Here is a 20,651-nt window from a genome sequence, read left to right on the forward strand (position 1 = left end):
ACTGCATCCTTTGTCCCTCAAAATAACACTATAGGGAACATAAATTTTATTATCCCCAACTTTGTAAGTAAGGAAAGTGAGGTTCAGACAAATCAAATGATTTGGTCAATGATTCACAAATAGTATATTTCATAGTCAGGAATCTAACTCAAGTATTTTACTTCCTGAGCTTTTTCCTCTAGGCTACATTCAAGTTCCCTGGTTCTACCATTCTACACTAGTAGACTCTGCTGCACTTCTCACTTCACCCTTCCTTCAATTAACTAGAGACTAGCACTTATTAGGCACCTGCTGGGTGCCAGACTCTATAGTAGGCACAAAGAATGAAACTGACTCAACTTTTTTAATCAGTAATTCTTGCCAAACTGTAAAAGGCAACCACATATAATCAGGATATAAAATATGCATACTTGCCTATGGTTTCCATCTTATTTCAAATCTTTTAGGATAAAATCTCTAGGGATGCATAATCAAGAATTGGTTTTAATATTATAGGTTAAAAATCTAAATTTCATTGGATCATAGATGCAGAGAGCAAGAAGGGACTTCAGAGACCATTCATATCCAACCCTTTCATAATACAGATGAGACAAGTGGAGCCCAGAGCCAAGAGAAGTTAAGTGATTTGCTCAAGATCATATGAAAAAAATCAGAGGTGATGGGGGGGGGGGCTTGCAAAAACAAATAAAATCAGAGGTGAAATTTGAACCTTGGTCCTCTGATATTACTCCTATGACTTCGGACAAATTTCTTAACTCCTCAGTATTTTTTAATTTTTTTTTTTTCTGTTTAAGATGATGCGTATTGGCTTTGCAGATTCTTTGCTTTCTGGGAGTAATAATACCAGGAATTATTTTCAAGTTACATACTCCCCATCCTCCAGGTACAGTGAAAATGTGATTCAATTAACACTGATCAGGTATTTATCTATTTTATAGATTAATTTATGCTGCATTTCTATAAATGTGATAGCTTTGTGATGGATAGGATATTTTAACAGGAGGAAAATTATATAAATTCAATGATACTACCTTGAAATTCTCAGTATGGCATGTAGTTTTTAAGGAAATCTAGATTTTTACATGTTCATATCTGATTTTTTGGAATTATCAATAAATGGATCAACCAGTTCTTATTAAATGCCTACTGTGTGCCAGGCACTGTGCTATAGACTGAGGATAGACAAACAAAGAATGTAAGGATCCCAACTCATTCATGCTTCAGTTTTCACTGAACAATATGTTCAGTCAGCACAAAATACATACACAACCAGGGTTTCATTTTATTGCAACTAATGTGCACACTATAATTATTATTTCATATATTTCAAATGCCACAGTTCCAGCACAACAGAGTAATTTGGAAAACCACCCAACAGCACAACTCTGTTTCAAGTCTTTCTGGAAATCCATTATGATTGGAACTGACCAGTTTCATAAAAATGTTTAAAGGAGTTCAATATTTAATTGGTGGGAGTGGTTATTGTCTTCAGTTGTGTCTGAATCTTAGTGAACCCATTTGATGCAAGACAAGCAAGTGAAATTTCTATAACCTAACATTATAAGATCATAGTTCAGAGCCAAAAGATACTTCCTAAGTCACAGACCAGTTCTCTCATTTTACAGATTAGAACTTAAAACTGTTTCTTTTTGTTTAATAGAAAGTCAGAAAAGATATGGTTTCAATTCCCAATATCGAGAACCATAGAATTCTAGAGTTAGAAGTCACCTCAGGTAGACATTCAGTCCAATCCAAACCTGACAAGTTTATCCATTCTCTTCTAGATGACCTCCAAAGGAAAACCACCATATTTCAGAATAGTTCAATCACCTTTGAGACAACTCTACTTATGAAGAACATTTTCTTGATTTCAAGTCTAACTTAATCTTTCTACAGCTTCTACCCATTACTACTAGCTTTTCCCCCAGCACAAAACAATCTAATCCCTCCCCAATATGATAGGCCTTCAGACACTTGAAAACAGCTATGTCCCTACCAATTTATCTTCTTCAGGCTAAATATCTTCATTTTCTTCCACTTCTACATAAGTGATTTTCAAACTTTCAGTAATGAAACCATGCTTTTTACAAAAAAAAATTATTGTGTACCCCCTACATTCTTCATAAAATAATCAGATAATTTGTGGCTCATATTTTATCCAAATAAATTTAAGAATTTACTATAATGTTTATAACAAAAACTTATCTTAAGCATACAAATTACAAGTAACTGTAATCATTCAAAAATTTCATATTTATAATTTTAAGTGATAACAAGTTGAATAATAATATTCCTATAATGGGTACCTTTTTTTAGTTCAAAGTTTCTAAAAATGTATGGTGATCAGTCTTATCCCTAATTTGAGATAGATATTTTGGCTTTAGAAAAGCTATGATAACAAAAAACATTTTACTCAAATGATAGATATTACATATTAGAAGATGTTAAAAGCAGTAGAAAAATGTATTTATCTCTGTTAAACCAGAGAACTCGTCATTAACTCATAGCCAAATCACTAATATTTTCTGGATTAAATGCTTATTTCAATGTGCCATCTCAAGACAAGTCTATAAATTATTTTTTTGTTTGGCTGGAATAAGATCAAATGTAATATATTTGTTGATGGCAACTAGGTTCCTCATCCATTACTATTTAGAAATATTGAAATTTTAAAAATAAAATAAAGATTGATTTTGTAGATGTCACATGACTTCATTTTTAAAATTAAGAAATATATTAAATCCTTTTGCAAATTTATTTTCCAGAGTTCTAACACTGTTATAAATATAGTTATTTTATAAAGATAATAATATTATAAATAAAAATATATAAAGATCATACTTTGGATCAGAGTATGTACATTGATTTATTTATCATACTCACTTTTTCAAAAATATTTAGCAAAGCATTTTTGAGGAGAAAGTTTTTACTCTACAATGAATTTGCTTCTTTATTCCTATTAACAAGGGAATAGCAATTTCTTCTTTTAGCTAAAACCCTCTTCAAAGTACTAGAAAAAGTCAGCATACTTCACAATAATACAGATATTTCTAATGCTCTTCCTTCATATTGTCTCATAATTTTACAAGATTTTCCTTTTAATGTATTAGCTCTCTAAAGATAATTATTCTTGTAGCATTTTTACTATACGTAGTCATTCTGATTTCTTGATTCAAGTGATTATCTAGAAAGAATAAAATGACAGATTTTAAACTAGAGATTTTAGGCCTGAATTTTGTCTGACTCCCTGGGTGGTGTCCAATATAATTTTCCCACAGGCAAACATCAGAATGATTAGAATATTATACATATGTAATCAAGTGAGTATTTTTAAACTACATCTGTTGCTTAATCCCCTGCAATGCAAAATAGGAAAAATCTAAGTTTCTCAATTAGTTAATAAAAATATCTTCAGATATCTGGATAATCCTCCTTCCCATCATGTTATCTGCAAAGCAGAATCATTCAAAGCTGCTTTATATAAAATCATATGTATATAATCATATCAAGCATCATTTGAACCATGTGAATAGCACCAAAATTTCTTCAGTCAAAGGAAGCCTTTTATATTTAGGACTTTAAAAACAATATACTACAATGCTTTTTGATGCCACAGATTTTTTTGCTTGTCTTTGCTTCTTAAAAGCATCCAATTTTCTCCATAAAAATCCTCTTGACAATGTAGTCTGTGCATGGATTTTGAAAATGTCAGCTCATGCTTCCTCATTATGCAAATCAAACACAATGGTCTTTGTTTTCCAGTGACAATATGTGTGAATCCCAATGATAAATATAGAGAAATGTATTTGCTAAATTTGAGCTTCTTTCTTCATGTTTTTATAAGTTGTTTTGAGTGAATTCCTTCTTCAAACCAGTTGTTTTTAATTTAAGGAGAGACATTATTTCAAATCAAATAATTAGAAAAATTAGAAGTTTAAGACAATTAAATGAAAATTAGATTGTTGGATATTTGAGAACATTCTCTACAACTCAAGATTAAAAAAATTTTTTATTTAACTTTCATCTTGAGGCAGCTAGGTGGCACAGTGGATAGAGCACCAGCCCTGGAATCAGGAGAACCTGAGTTCAAGTTCAATCTCAGACACTAAATAATTACCCAGCTGTGTGACCTTGGACAAGTCACTTAACCCCATTGCTTCATCTTTAACTTGGAATTATACCCCTAAAAATCACAAAATTGTATATTCCCTTTGGATCCATATATACAAAAATATTTATGGCAGTTTTTGTCATATTAAATGCCTATTAATTGCAAAATGGCTAAACAAATTATGATATGTAATATAATACTATTGTATCATAATAACTGATAAAGGGAACAGTTTCAGAGAAACCTCAATAAGATGATGCAGGATGAAATGAACAAATAACAGGGGGCAGCTCGGTGGTACAGTGGATATAGCATTGACCCTAGAGTTGGGAGAACCTGAGTTCAAATCCAGACTCAGATATTTAATACTTAGCTGTGTGACCTGGGGCAAGTCACTTAACCCCATTGCCTTGCAAAAACAACAAAAAAAGTGAACAGATATAGGAAAACAATTTATATGATAATAACACAAAACTTTAAGAACTCTGTTTTGAATTTCAAAAAACTTAAGAACTCTTATTAGTAGAGTGACCAGTCATGATTCTAAAGGACTGGTGATGAAATTGTAGACACCTTTCTGAAAGATGAATAAATAATTCTCTGTCAGAGTAAATTCTCCATGTTAGTTTTATCCTGACTTCAGGGTTGACTCCTGTCCATTGTGCCAGCTAGCTGCCTCCTCCATTTTAGTTTCATTTTTTAATTTGACTTAATTTGAATTGTCTTCATTGGGGGTGAGCTGGGCTGGGGGGTGGAGGTGGGGGATGTGTGTATTTAAGTGGGAGTTATTCTAGAAAATATCCAGGAATTTCGACCATTACTTTAACTCTCCACCATACCACCTGTGGAGGCATACTCCAAGAGTTTAAAAAATTCTGTCTGATGGCATGGACTCTAAACTGATTTTCTTCTCTAGATACTCTTTCACTTACCATTGTCTTTCATCTATGAACAAAATATTACAAATGTGAACTGCTAAGGACAGAATGCAGAAAGGCTCTTATTCTTTGAAACTATGCCTCCCTCTCTCAATGCAGTGCAAAATTACACAAGCTTTTTTGGCTTCCATTTCCCACCACTCAATATTGCATTTAGAATACGCTAAAAAAAATCCCCAGTTTTTTTTTCAAACAAATGCCTTTTTCATCTATGTCTTTGACTTGTGAGATAGAACTTTTTGAACTAAGTGTTGGACTTTATATTCATCTATATTTAATACCTATATTGAATTTTGTCCTATTTAATTCAGTCCTTGCTCTTGACTATCAAGATCTTTTTGAATCCTTGTCATCCAATGCATTAGTTAACCCTTCCCAGTTTTTTGAATTTCGCACAAAAGTTTGCATGCTATCTTTGTCTTTATCTAAGTCACTGAATTAAAAACAACTTTGGATATTTAGTGTGCTTATGTGACTCAGTGAATAGAATGCTGAGCCTGTAGATAGGAAGACGTGAGTTCAAATGTGTCTCAGACACTTACTTGCTGTGTGACCCTGGATACGTAAGTCACTTGAATTTATTCTGCCTCAATTTCCTTAACTGGAAAATAAGGATAATCATAGCATCTACCTTCCAGTGTTGTTGTGAGGACCAAATAAGATATTTGTGAAATGTTTCATCCAGTGCCTGATCCATAGTACTCTTTCCCATTATTCTTCTATTGAAGGATACATATCTATCTGGCTTTTTTAATGTTAAGAAAATATTATTTGTACTTATCTGATATTTTCTGAGGGCTTCTGTCCCCTTCCCAGTTGTTCAATATGAGTCTCTGACCCAAATTATTCAGCATAAGCCCCTCTCAGATGTAAATCCTCCCCATTGTTCAACCATAGCTATCCATTATTGAAATTTCACCAAGAGTAACCTTAGTTCATTTCTTTATCCCCTCCTCCAGCTTCCTGGCTCTCAAGTCTTCCAGAGTGACTTTACCCCAGTCAATAGAGGGACCCCTTTCCCCTGACTCCTTCCTGCACAGGAAGTGGGCAAGACTTTATAAAAGTTTGTCCCACATCCTCCTCCCAGCTGGACCCTCTCTGGTCCAACCCCAGTCATTTCCTTAGGCTGTTTTCCTTTCCTTTCCCTCTTTCCTTCAGGCATTGTTCTATTGACTTTTGTTATTCAGTCTGTTCTTAAGTAGCTCACTGCTCCCCAAATGAGTTAAATCTGTGAACTTTTTATGGTCTATTATATATGTGAACTCTACAGACCTGTGAATTAAAAGTCTGAGCTTTTATACCTCTGGAGTCAGTTCTCGTCCTCCCAACAACCCTGGAAGGTAGATGCTATGATTATCCTTATTTTCCAGTTAAGGAAATTGAGGCAGAATAAATTCAAGTGACTTACGTATCCAGGGTCACACAGCAAGTAAGTGTCTGAGACACATTTGAACTCACGTCTTCCTATCTTCAGGCTCATTCACTGAGCCACATAAGCATAGCAAATATCCAGAGTTGTTTTATTCAATGACTTAGATAAAGGCAGAGTTTTCCCCTTAAAGCAACCTTGATCTTTGTGTGTGTGTGTGTGTGTTTTTTTTTTCTGACAGCACTGCTCATTTCCTGGTCATTAGTAAGTACTTAATAAAGGGCCAGCCAAGTAGTGCAGCTTTGGAGTCAATTTGGCCCTCAGACACTTGACTCTTATTAGCTGTGTGATTCAGGGCCATCTCTAGCTCTCCTGATTCATATCTGGCCAATGTACCCAGAAGACTCTGAAGGAGAACGTGAGGCTGGTGACTTTAGCACAGAACCCCCTCACTCAAATCCAATTCACATGTTTGACATGGCATCACCTCCCTGATATAGTGGTCTTCTGTGAAAATGAAGGACAAACATTATTATTAATAAATGCTTATCCCCCTCCCCATTCTCTACCCCCTTGCCTCTACCCCCCATTGGCATTTTTAAAATGGAGATAATATTGAGAGTACCCATGTCACAGGCTTGCTATGATACTTAAATAATGATACACTTGAATTACTTTGCAAGGGGCGACTAGGGGGCTCAGTGGATAGAGCACCGGTCCTGGAGTCAGGAGTACCTGAGTTCAAATCTGGCCTCAGATACTTAATAATTACCTAGCTGTGTGGCCTTGGGCAAGCCACTTAACCCCATTGCCTTGCAAAAAAAATTACTTTTGCAAATCATATATATACATATATATATATATATATATATATATATATATATATATATATATATATATATATATATATATCAAACATTTCAAGCAACTGACTTGCTTGTAAAGTCTTAAAGATTCTACCCACCCAGAAATTCTACTTATCTACTTACCATATTTTCATTACTCAGCATTTGAATTTTTCTTCAAGAAAATACACCTTGTCTCCTCTCCAAGTTTACTGGTGACCCAATTAACACTCCATAATGTTGCACACATACTTTAGTCTTTAAAAAATCCACTAAATAAAATCACCTTATGCTCTGCTTCTATTACAGTTCCAGTTATGCTCTTTAGGTTTCTGTATATAGATATCCTTTCTAAAATTATAAAAAAGGCATTTGGTCACAAAAAAGTAGTTGACCACAATGGTATAATTACATGATGGAACAGTGTGGAACATAAAATAACAAGAAAAAGAGAAAGAAAAAAAGAAAGGGAGGAAGTAAGAGTGGGAAAAAAAGATAGAAAAGAAAAGGGAAGAATGAAAGATATTTTGCAAAAAAATAATATGTTGATTCTTCTGGGTCCATGTTCTCCAAGGTTAAAGCACAGTAATGAGTAAAAAATAGTAACACTTTGACTAAAAACTATTTCTTTTTTAAAAAAAATTTATTTATTTAAGGCAATGGGGTTAAGTGACTTGCCACACAGCTAGGCACTTATTAAATGTCTGAAACTGGATTTGAGCTCAAGTCCTCCTGACTCCAGGGCTATCCACTGTACCACCTAGCTGTCACCCAGTTGCCCCCTAAAGACTATTTATTTTTTTTGCAAGGCAATGGGGTTAAGTGACTTGCCCAAGGCCACACAGCTAGGTAATTATTATGTGTCTGAGGTCGGATTTGAAATCAGGTACTACTGACTCCAGGATTGGTGCTCTATCCACTGCGCCACCTAGCCACCCCAAGACTATTTCTTAAGGGGGTAACAACAGTATTCTCAGGGAACAGTTAGTACCAGTCCTGGGGTAAAGGAGGATCTGAGTTCAAATGTGACTTCAAATACTTGCTGTCTTATTTCTCAGAAAATAAATCCTATTAAGATTTTTCAGGATGCTTGTTATATAAGCCCTACTCCTAAAATAAGCCCAGTTAAGATTGTCAGCCAGATGGACAAATTTAATAAGCAGTTGCCACACACATAGGTTTTATTGCTCCTATTTTATAGATGAGGAAACTGAGATATCTATATGAATGACATTAAAGGCAGAGTAGAAAGAGTCCATGTCTTTGTATCAGAAAACAGGTTCAAGTCTTAGTTTTGCCACTTAGTAAATGGTAAAGGAAATCAATTCATCTCTCTTAGCCTTAGTTTCTTCATCTTTGAGAAGAAAATGAGAGGCAGGGTGGTCTAATGGATACAGAGCTGGCTTGGAAGTTAAGGTGACATCACCTTCATTTAAACCCCACCTCTTATACATAAAGACTATTGTCATGGGATCATAATGTTTAGATCTGGGAGGGAACTCACCAGTCATCTAGTCTACTAAGGCCATATAGATTAGGTAACCAAAGCTTCTAGATGTAAAGTAAGTTATTCAAGGTCCACACAGGTAGGTAGTATTAAAAAGGAAATTTCTAACCTAACTCCTCTGAATCCAAATCCATTGTTCTTTCCAAAACTAACCCTTGTCAGATGCCTCCATAGAGCCTCTTGGTGCTCTAGACTACTCTCTATCTATTAGGTATAGAACAGATGCCAAATTTATATTGGTAGAAAAGTTTTCTCTTTTGACATTAATCAAATCACAAGTCAGAGCCAAAGAAGGTGAGGGACTCAGCAATGGAGAGAGCAAAAGGGGGGGGATAGGAGGGGGGGGAGGGAGGGGAGGGGGAGAGAGGGGATACTGGAAACAGGAGAGTAGAAAGAGACAGATATACAAAGAAATATCTTTTTACACAAGATTTTGAGTGTTAAGTTAACTAATTTATGGAAAATGCTTATAATAATAAAACTCTCTCTATATGTATATATATATATATATATATACATATATATATATATGATAGTATCATTTGGATAACTATGGATCTATGGATACAAGATCATTTGGAAAGGATTTCTCATAACATAATGTTTCTTCCTTCTTGGAAGCAAGTTTTTTTGTGAAACTATTTTCACTCTTAAAGTATACTACCTGGGCAACTTTTATAATGAAAAATGGGAGGAATTTTATCATATATAGTAGATGTAGTAGCATTATTTGACTCTTTCCGGGGGTTGGTTTTGACCAAATTCATAAACTAATTTCAATTATTTTTTTGCCTCCTTGATAATTCTTTTTCTTTTTGATAGTTCTTATTCTTTCCTGCTAACTCTATTTTTGACCTCAACAACTGAGAAATTTGTAAAACAAAGAAATATTGCCAGGAAGCAAGCCATGTACTAGACAAAATTCATGGGAGATATCACTGTTTTAAAGAATATAACCCAGTTCAAATTGTCAAAAGGAAAAAAAAATTCCTTTTCTGTTTCATTGGCAGTCAGAATGTATAGAACAAAATTCTCAGACAACAAAGAATGGCAAGAAAATAATTAGATATCACTTTGGGACTTATTCACTGGATCAAAGAGCTTTTTTTCCTCTACTGTAACAATTTGGAGGGAAAAAAATGAGGTGGAATTTAGTACATATATCCATAACAAATGACATCTCTTTTATTTTACTTCTATTTCTTTTCCCTCTGTAGCCAAAGCATTAAAATCATTTGAAACTAAGAAGTGTATCATGTCCAACCAGATCTATTCCCCTGTGATCTTAAAGGGAACAATTTAATGAATATACTTTTATGTCTGCTAATGTTATAATTAAGAATTACATAGATCTAAAGCATAATTTCAAGGAAAGTTAACATGTGATGCACAAATTATATAAATCCTTAATTGTAATTCTGTCAGAGATAACATGCATATTAAATAACATGGAGCTGATCTCTAAGTCCCAGGTCCAAGTACAGCCTCTGATACATATTGATTGCATAATACTGGGCAGTTCTTTTCACTTCTCTGTGCTCTAGGAAGCATTTTAAGATCATGAGTTGATCAAATGTGTCAATTTGCATTATTAGTTTTCTCATCTAGAAGGTCTCTACACCAAAAAAAAAAAAAATCACACCTCCAGTCTACCATATATGAACCCTTGGTGCCAGAGTTCCCCTCCTAAAGAATTTCCTAAGGCACAATAGTGTTTAATTCCCTAAGGAGTGAAGGAGTTCTCACCACAGCTACTAAGTATCAAAAGTGATACCTGAACCTAAGTCTTCTTTGCTCCAAAACCAGCTCTCAACTTTCTAGATCATGTTGCTTCTTCTAGCTGCCTAATTAGCTCTTATTGGATTTATCCTCAGTATTTGTTTGTTTTAAAAATCATTAAATCATCATATAACTAAGTAAGATTAACCACCAAAACTAGATCACTGGTAGTCCTGCCTTCATCCACAATATCTTATGAAATGGGACTAGTAACAACTAGAGATGTTGGAACCAAAAAGGAAGTCAGAAAGGTTGAGTGGTTTATCAGAGGCTACAGAACTGGTCAGTGGCAAAGATGAGACAGTGAATATATAATCAGAAGGTGAGATTTTTAGTCCTTACTCTAACACCTAATATCTATGTGGCCCTAGGAATGATAATTTTACTTCTTTGGGGTCTCAGTTTTACCAGCTGTAAAATGGGGGCATTGGTCTGGATGATGGATCTCAAAGGGCTCTTCTACTTCTAAAATACTGTTTTTCTCTAGAGTCTCAAGCTCTACCTTTATTCTATTCCCACCCTTCTCCAAGGGAAACTGATTTCCTTCCAAGAGGGGAACTAGGATATCAGATGCTTGGCACCCTGTTATCCTTGGAGTTTGGGGATATTAAGTAAGAATCATAGCTATCTTCACCACCACCCCCATATTGTTAGTCTAGAGGAAATAATTTTTTAGATTTAAAATGAACTCCTGATCACTGTTCCTTAATGGGAAATAGTTTATATCCCCAAGGTATACACACATACACACACACACACACACACACACACACACACACACACACACACACACACATCTTTTCCCTTTTTTTCCCTTCCTTCCAAATGTCAGTTCCACAATGAACACACATTGCAAATTAAAAATTAAAAATATTTATCTAAGAGAAATGAGAGAAAGTATATGGTCAAGAATATGTACCAGACAATGTACAGACTGAGCTGGGATGGAAATATCTTAGCTCAATTGAGAGTGTCCCAAATTTCATCCTAGGGGAAATTTCCTGAAATCTCTAATTTAGTACTGGGGTTAGGGATATAATTGAGGTACTAGCTCCTCCACATGTTGACTTCTTCCCAGAGTCTTTATCTTTGGAGACCTGAAGAGAGTCTGTAACTACCTGTCTATTCTTTTGAAGCTGGAAGCCCAAAGACCAATTATCTTTCTTTTCTCAAAGCTTCCCAGATTTGCCTTTCTGTGGATGTGTATATGGAATATTGAGTAATCTCCACCAATAAGGAGAGTCCCAGGCCAATTGGTTTTGAGCTATGGATTATATTAATGTACATTAAAGGTAAAATAGATAATAGATAAATAGATAGATAGATAGATAGATAGATAGATAGAGAGAGAGAGAGAGAGAGAGAGAGAGAGAGAGAGAGGAGGGATGGAGGGATAGATGGAAAATGAATACAAGGTAGTTTGAGAAGAGAGGTCATTATCACCTGATGATATATAGAATGCAGTAATAGAGTTGTGCCTAGAAGGAAGCCAGAGATTCCAAGTGACAGAGATGCACAGAGAGTTCATTTCAGACATGGGGGATAGCCAGTGTAAAGTCATGGAGACATGCCACATGTTCTCTGGGTAGAACAGTGAGAAGGTTGTTATGGCTAGATGTACATTGTGGGAATCAGGCAAAGTGTAACAAAACTAGAGCTTCAAAGGTCCAGTGAGAGAGCTTATATTTGATCCTAGAAGCAACAAGAAACCCTTAGAGTTTGCTGAACAGGAGTAATGATGATGATGATGATGATGATGATGATGATGTTTTCTCAAAGAGCATGACATCAGGGAGTTGATGCCATGATAAGCACATGAATTGGATTTCAGTGAGGAGGTGTTGTGCTAAGTCACTTTCTCCTCCAGAGTCATCTGGATCTAGAGGCCAGATATGAATCTGGACAACCTGCAATGACCCTGGATTCAAGGCAGTCAGGGTTAAGTGACTTGCCCAAGTTCACACAGCTAGTAGGGATCAAGTATCTGAGGCAGGATTAGTGCTCTAAGCACTGTACCACCTAGCTGCCTAGTATAACATGATCAGAATGATACTTTAGAAAAGTCAATTTGATGGGTGAGTGGCTTTACACTGGTTGAGTGGAAGATAGAATAAGGAGACACTTAAGATAATGAGACCAAATAATCCAGGCAAAAAAAGGATTGAATATATGAGGTAAAGATAAGGAGTTCTGTTTTGAACATATTGAATTTAAGATGCTTATGGACATTTATAATGGATTGGGAAATGTCCAAAAGACAGTCAATACTTCAAAAGATCCATAATTTCATAAATATAGTCAGTCAGTCAGCCAATAAACATTTATTAAGCATCGATAACATAGAAAGTACTGAGACACAACAACAAAAGACAGTACTTGGTCTCAAACAGCTTATAGTCTAGTGGGGAGAACAATATGCAAACAACTATATATATAAAAAGCTATATACACATATATAGGATATATTAGAGATAATCAATAAAAAGAAAATAGCATTAAGGGGATAAAGCACATTAGCAGGGAGCAGATCACAACTCTATTCTTATCTTTGGCTTCCCTAAAACCCTTTATAGAGGATATATTGCTGAAGGATGTCTTCTGTTTCTGTCTTTTTATATTCCTTAGGTACCAATACTAGTGCAATTTATCTGTTATCCCTCACTCTTGATTCATGACCTGTCCACCTCTTTTTCCCATCAGCATCATAGAAATAAAATGATTTACTTTGATATTTATAATGGATTAGGAAGGGGGACAGGTGGAATATTTAGATTATCTATACCTTTTATTTTTGACATTTCAAAAAATGTATTATTAGTATGAGCACTCTTTCAAAACTAACTAAATTCTAACTAGAGGATATGAGCTGTAGATTAGCTTATTAGCAAAATAAAAACTATTACCCTCATTTTATCAAAATAAATTTCCTGGTATACATTGGAACCTTCTTTTTTTGAAAATAGTCATCAAAATATCTAAATTTCTGAAAGCAGAATGCAAATACAAGCATACTATTTTCACTTTTTTCCTTTTGGTTTGTTTCTTCTTTCACAATATGACTAATGTGGAAATGTTTTAAATGACTGCACATATATAACATATATCAAATTCTTATCTTTTTAGGAAGAAAGGAGAGAAGGGAAGGAGGAGGAAAATTTGGAACTCAAAAATTTTCAAATTAATGTTTAAAAATGTCTTTATATGTAACTGGAAAAAATAAGATTTTTAAAAAATTATAAATAAATACATTTCTTAAACCATTGCTAAGGACTTTAACTACATTTTGATGATGATGATTGTTCTTCATTCTCAAAGAAGACCACGACATCTGTAAGGTGGAAAAGTGGATTAGAGTGAGGGAGCATCAATTGTCTGAGGTCAGATTTGAACTTCTGTCCTCCCGATTCCAAGTCCAGTGCTTTATCCAATGAACCACTTAACTGTCCTAATTGGGTAACTGTTTTGATCTAGGCCATTTTGCAGGCCATGAGATTCAAGTATACACTATTTTTTATAAATATGAAATATTTTTCTTATTGTCTTCTTTTCTGGATCTTTAATCTTGGTAGTGTAGGAAATTCTCTGTGAGGAAACCCCTCCTGCCAATAAACATTTGCAATATATAGTATAATAAAATTATCTGGGGACTGAGATGCCTAGAGTCATAGAGTTAAAAAACAATACTTAAACTTTAATCTTCCTTATTTTCTTACTCTGAGGTTGACTCTCTATCCCTTATACCATTCTGCCTATTATTCTATATGTTATATGAAAATATATTATATTATAATATATCATTATCAATTTGTATTGTTTTCTTCCACTATAACATTAGATAATAATATTATATGTGTGTATATGTATTTATGGAACTCCTGTTTAGATAATGGAACATGGTGTCCGGTGTTTATAAGCTGATTTTTATGTAGATCAACTTAACATCTTTTTAATTCCAGTTTCAGGAGAAGTACTTATTTTTTTTCCCCTCCTGAATGGCTAACCTGGAGTCCTGTAGTAAGGCTGCTAAGAAGAAAGGTAAAGTTGGGGGTGGGGTGGAGGGGAGAGAATGGGAGAAGGAAGAGGGGAAATGAAGTGTATATCTGACAGACCATGGCTGTCCAAAATGCATGCCCATGGGCCACATGCAAATAGGGTGATTTTATGTGGCCCTCCTATGGGTTTTATACTGAAGAGCTCTCACTAAAATGTCAAATCAAAATATATTGTCTATTATTTCAATTAAAACTTTTAAAAGATAGGTTGGACAGTCCTGATAGATAGTAAGTGATCAGAGATCATCACACTGAAAGAAGAGACTGTCTGAAATCTAAAACCTGTTTAAAAATTCTGAATTCACCTTAGCTCTTCCTTACATTTAAAATAATCATGTTTTTGAGAATAAAAAAAATTAGAAATAAAAGTTCAATAATATTAAATTTAGAATAAAATGATTTGAATCCTGTCTCTGTCAATTATTCTTTGGGGGGGGGAAGGGTGATCTTTCAGCAAGTCACTGAACCCTTATGGGGTCTCAGCTCTTTGCCTGTAACAAGATGTTGGAATACTAATATGGGAATATGTTTTACATGATTGCACATGTATAATTTATATTAAATTGCTTACCATTTCAAGGAAGGAGGAGAAGAGAGAAGAAGAAAGTACATTTGGAACTCAAAATTTTTAAAAGTGAATGTTAAAGCCTTCGGCAAGCCACTTAACCCCATTACCTTGCAAAATCTAAAAAAAAGTGAATGTTAAAAATATTTTTGACACTTAAGTGGGGAAAAATAAAATATTATCATTTTAAAAAAAGACTTGGACTAAGTAGCTTTTAAGATCCATAAGATCCTAATAGCAAGACAAATTCCAACATTCCAAAGGCAAGAACTTCCAGTAACAACCTTTATAATGTCCTAAAGTAGAATGATTCCCATTTTATCTGATAGGAATATTAGTCTGAAAATCAAGAATCTAGTCTCAACTAGTGTCATTTTGGGCAAGTAGTGTAACATCTTTCTGAATAATTTTTCCTCATCTGTAAAATGAGAGAGTTGGATTAGTTAATTTCCAAAGTGTGTCCTTTTATGATTCAGGTAAGAAGAATATTAGAAAACCACATGAAAAATCACAATTCTTTGGTAAAAGAACTAGGCTCAAAAGTAATTATGATAATGTGTAAGTCAGTTTGGAATCAGATGGGGATGGAAAATCAGAAAAAGGGAACCAGACTAGATCAGCTCATGGTAGAGTAGGATTGAAAATTGGAAGAGAAACCATCTCCAAATTCCTCTTCTTTATAGTTGAGGAAACTGAAGCCCAATTACTGGGAATATTACTGAGATTTATGTTTCAGTCAAGAATCCTCTAAGGTTCACTCTAATCATAAAATTCCAAGATTCTATGAACCCATTCCTTATTTGCTTTGCTTTGCTTTCATTGTATCTCCTCCACCTTCCTTTCTATCTCTTCCCATCACAATCACTTGGTGGAGGGGGGGGGGGGATCAGAAAAGCACAGTCTTAAAGAGGTGTAAGAGGGGGGAAATTTTTTTTTTTTTTAGTTTTGCAAGGCAATGGGGGTTAAGTGTCTTGCCCAAGGCCACACAGCTAGGTAATTATTATGTGTCTGAGGTCAAATTTGAACTCAGGTACTCCTAACTCCAGGGCCGGTGCTCTATCCACTGCGCCACCTAGCAGCCCCGAGGGAGGAAATTTCAAACGAAGGCTCTCTGATTCCAAATTCAGGGTGCCTTCCATATTCTCAAATTAGTAGGAATGGAGTCAACCAATTGAAGTGTTTAAGTGCTTAAGAGTTTAGAAAATAATCAAACATTTGTGAGATAGGAACAAATTGTTACATAATGTTCCTTTCACAATATGATCAAATAAAGTTGACATTTGGTGGCTTGTGAGAACATTCCTCCATGATCAACCTCATAATCTTCTGGGATTCTTACCACTAGCAGATTGGTTACTTACTTGTGAGATTGAAGTGGGGACTTCAGATTCTTTAACCAGCTCTCTTTTGGATCTCAGTGTTCAGCCTGCGAGGTCCCTGCCCATAAAGCCCCACAGGCTGTTTAAGCCTAGAAAGAAATTCAATTTGTCTTCCTTTTGCCTTCTCTCTGCCACAGGAGGGTGCTGCGATCATTCCAGAGGCTTGGGTTTGGTAAGACTGCGTGGTCCACAGCACGGAGTATTTATTACAAAATGTCTGTCTTCTGCTGTCACAGGCTACTAGGGAGAAGGATCATGTTCATCTTCTGGCTCTCCTGGCTGCTTTGGTGCAGCGCAATGCTGTCTCCTGGCTGGGGGTATGTGATTGTTAGCTCGGTCTCCTGGTCAGTTAACAACGAGGCAGAGGAGCTGGACAGCTCCTCCAACGAGGAGACACTGCCCTCACTCCTCGAAGACAGCACGAGCATCTGGAAGCAAAGCTACCCAGGCTCTGTTTACAAAGAAGACAGTGAAATGAGGTCCAGGTCAGGGGTTGGGAAGTCTAAGCAGATCTCTTCTCCTTCCAGGATGTTTTCCTATAAAAGGGAAAATATCAAAGGGACAGGCAGCCTTCCTCCTCATGAGCAGATCATCAGGACTGCCCGATCCCTGGCTCACACTAACAGTTGGGGCTTTCTGGCTACTGTATCTACCCAGGAAAAGGTAAGTCATCATATCCTGTGCCAAGAATTTAACGTTCTCCCTCTTTAAAAAAATAACAGTTTTTACCCACTAACAGCTCTAAGGGAGGGTCTGCAGATGAATTTGATTGCTACTGACTGCTCTGTGAGAAGCACTACACAACAGTCCTCCCTGTCTAGGAAATCATGCAGCATGTAGATGAGATAAATGATGTGTTGGCATTAACTAATATGGTTTCATACTATTTTCAAAAGACACAGCCTTAGGTCTGAATTTGATTGTTTTTGAGAAATGTGGGCTTTGTGTAAAAGACACAATATGAGCAATGGAGTAATACTGATTCCATTATCCTGACAAAGTATAGAACCAGTCTCCAGTCAGATGTCTTAGCACCCAGGAACCTGAGTTTGGATGAGCTGCAAGAGAAAGGGATTCAAAAGAAGAGCAGTCCAACCAAAGGTTGGATGGAAAGATTGACTGTAAAGGCAGAGAGTAGCCTTACCCAGTAACCAAAAATCCTTCCATTGTCCATAGAATAAGGGAGTGAAGCACAGGAAACAACTAGAGGTTTATCATTTGAAAAAAAGAGCTTGGACTAAGTAGTTTTTAAAATCTATAAGATCCTAATAGCAAGACAAAGTCCAACATTCCAAAGACAGCAACTTCTGGTAACAACCTTTATAATGTCTTTCCAAATTAATCATTTTTACTCTTGATTTCATGGTTTTTTTCCTTAATAGATAGTATTTATTGAAGTCTACAAATATGATGAAAAGTAATTATTAATAGCAGCAGGTGTTTCCCCTAAATCAAATAGGACATGAATAGGAATCTAATATCACAGAATCTTCTTTGAAATTATAAATAATACAATGACTTGTAAGACAAATAGTAATTCCATCTGTGGGTTCAGATAGCATGAATAAATAATAAGAATTTAATTCTCACAATATGGCTTCCAGAAATCTTTGAGGAAATTAACATCTTGGCATTGTCCTATATTTATACCACAAATAATCCTTTTTCATTTAAATAATATTAATCCAAAAATATAAAATTTAGTAAAATTTAAAACAATATAAACAATGTTAGGAGGTAGCAATTGCATTGTGCGTTAATGTTTGTAAAAAAAATGCTTTACAAATATTATCTCATTTTTATCCACACAACAGCTTTTGGAAGTAGATGTTACTATTACCCCATTTTTCAGATGAGGAATCAAAGTAGTCAGAGGTTCAATGACTTGTTCAGGGTCATATATCTAGTAAATATCCAAGGTTGTATTTGAACTCTTATCTTTCTGACTCTAAGACCAGTGTTTTATCCACTGAGTTAAAAACTAGTTGGCAAGAAATGTGGTTTCCAGTCATAATTTTGCCAGAGGTTATATGTGTTAACTTGGGCAAGTTATTACACTTCTCTTGGCCTCAATTTTCTTAAATAAAATGAGGAAATTAGACTCTGTGATCCCTAAATCATAACCAATGACAAATCATCAATTGATCTTGAATATTTCACCTTTGAAATATCATATTTAGTATGAGCTAAATACTTGATATAATTAACAACTCCTTTTTGCTGCCATATGTGCACCTAAGGTAAATTTAAAAATATATTGGCTCTTGGGTGAAAATCTCAACCTTTATGTGTGATTAAAAATGCAGTGCCATGAATGACATGATTTTAACTCATTTACTTGGCATTGTAATAATTCTTTCTTACCAATTTTGACAGTTAAAATAATAATCCTATCATAAAAATGAGACTAAGAACATATACAAACAGTCATATCACAGCAGAGGGCTTTCCAAATCTACACTTTGCACACTCAGGTTTTGGGGCCAGGAGAACCTTGGTTCATGTTTTGCCTCTGACATGTATGGCTATGTGACTCTGGGTAAGTCACAACCAATCAGTGCCCTTGGAAATTTTTTAAGACTATAAGTTGTGAAGGAGGTGCCAAACTGAACTAGTAGGGAGTGTCCCTCATTGGGAGTTCCCTACATCTTTTAAATCATAGGTTCAATCTCTATTCTTATTTCTAGTTCTATACTTAATCTCATAACTTGATACCTAACAGAGGAAGAGCAACCCCTACATTTAGATATCTATATGCTAAATGGAGAATGTGATGACCTTCAGAGACCAAATCATGATAGAATGGCATGCTTTCTAATAATATTTTGCTGGTCATACGATTTCATTATTTGAACACAAAATTGATATAGCATGCTCCCATAATTACTAAAAAGAAGCACTTTTTCTCTAATGTTTTAGCTAATATGATAAGGCAATGCATAATTGAATAAGGAGGCATAGGGAGAAAAGTATAAAATGAACAAGCAAATTAAAAACGAGAGATCCAAATAACAGATTCAGAAATTAGTCCCCTATAAAAACAGAGTTAGGACAAATTCTCAAGTATTCTTAAACCAATCACCCAAAACTTAACCATGACACAAACATAAAGGAAACAGTGAAATTAAATATCATCTTGTCTTAATTTGGAACTCCACCCAAAGGGCAATAAAGCTGTGCATACTCTTTGATTCAGCAATACCACTACTAGGTAAAAATGGGAAAAATCCCACATGATCAAAACTATTTATAGCAATTCTATTTATAGTAGCAAAGAACTGGAGATTGAGGGCATGCCCATCAATTAGGGAATGGCTGAAAAAGTTATGGTATATGACTTCTGTGACATGACACTGTTCTGTAAGAAATCATGAATGACCAGACTTCAGAGAAACATGGAAAGACTTGATGAACTGATCCTGAGTAAAGTGAACAGAACCAAGAGAACACTGTACACATTACAACAACATTGTGAGATAATCAACTAAGATGGATGTAGCTTTTCTCAGCAGTTCAGTGATCAAGGACAATCCTGAGCAATATGTTGTGGAAAATGCCGTCCACATGTGGAGAAAAGCTATGGAGTCTAAATGCAGAGCAAAGCATACTATGTTCACTTTTTAAAATTACTTTTTTATTTTTTCTTCCTTTCTCGTGATTTTTTCCCCCGTAGTTCTAATTCCTCTTTCACAACACGACTAATATGGAAATATCTTAAAAACAATTGTACATGTACACTTTTACCAGATTGTTTGCTTTCATGGAGAGGGGGGAGGGAAGTGAAAGTGGTAGAAAAATATGGAACTCATAAACTTGCAAGTGGATGACTGCTTTTTTTTAATATTTCATTTATTTATTTTTCCAACTAAATGCAGTTAATAGTTTTCAATCATTTTTTGGTAAGATTTTGAGTTCACATTTTTCTCCCTCTCTCCCTTCCCTCTCCCCTTCCCCTGACAGAAAGCAATCTAATATAGGCTATACAAGTATAAACATGCTAAACATAGATCCATCTTAATCATGATGTGAAAGAATCAAATTAAAATGGGGGAAAAACACTAAGAGAAAAAAAACTAATACATAAGGCAACTTTTTTCAAAATTGAA

At 35.1% G+C, this 20,651-nt stretch overlaps 1 protein-coding gene and 1 long non-coding RNA gene across 2 annotated transcripts in view; both read left to right on the top strand.

Moving 5' to 3' along the window:
* LOC141491362 (uncharacterized) overlaps positions 1–14,567 on the top strand; it is a 105,950-nt gene extending 91,383 nt beyond the window's left edge. Inside the window, exons 5-6 of the long non-coding RNA XR_012469574.1 lie at positions 526–883; positions 14,506–14,567. This is a non-coding gene — a long non-coding RNA (uncharacterized LOC141491362). The remainder of the gene's footprint in view (positions 1–525; positions 884–14,505) is intronic.
* A 1,611-nt stretch (positions 14,568–16,178) lies between these two features.
* Positions 16,179–20,651, top strand: part of CREG2 (cellular repressor of E1A stimulated genes 2) — a 61,620-nt gene continuing 57,147 nt past the window's right edge. Inside the window, exons 1-2 of the mRNA XM_074192779.1 lie at positions 16,179–17,241; positions 17,499–17,692. Coding sequence (XP_074048880.1) covers positions 16,759–17,241; positions 17,499–17,692 — 677 coding nt within the window. The 5' untranslated portion in view covers positions 16,179–16,758. The remainder of the gene's footprint in view (positions 17,242–17,498; positions 17,693–20,651) is intronic.

This window comes from Macrotis lagotis, chromosome 6 (genome assembly GCF_037893015.1).
Source record: "Macrotis lagotis isolate mMagLag1 chromosome 6, bilby.v1.9.chrom.fasta, whole genome shotgun sequence".
Classification (NCBI taxonomy): Eukaryota; Metazoa; Chordata; class Mammalia; order Peramelemorphia; family Peramelidae; genus Macrotis; species Macrotis lagotis.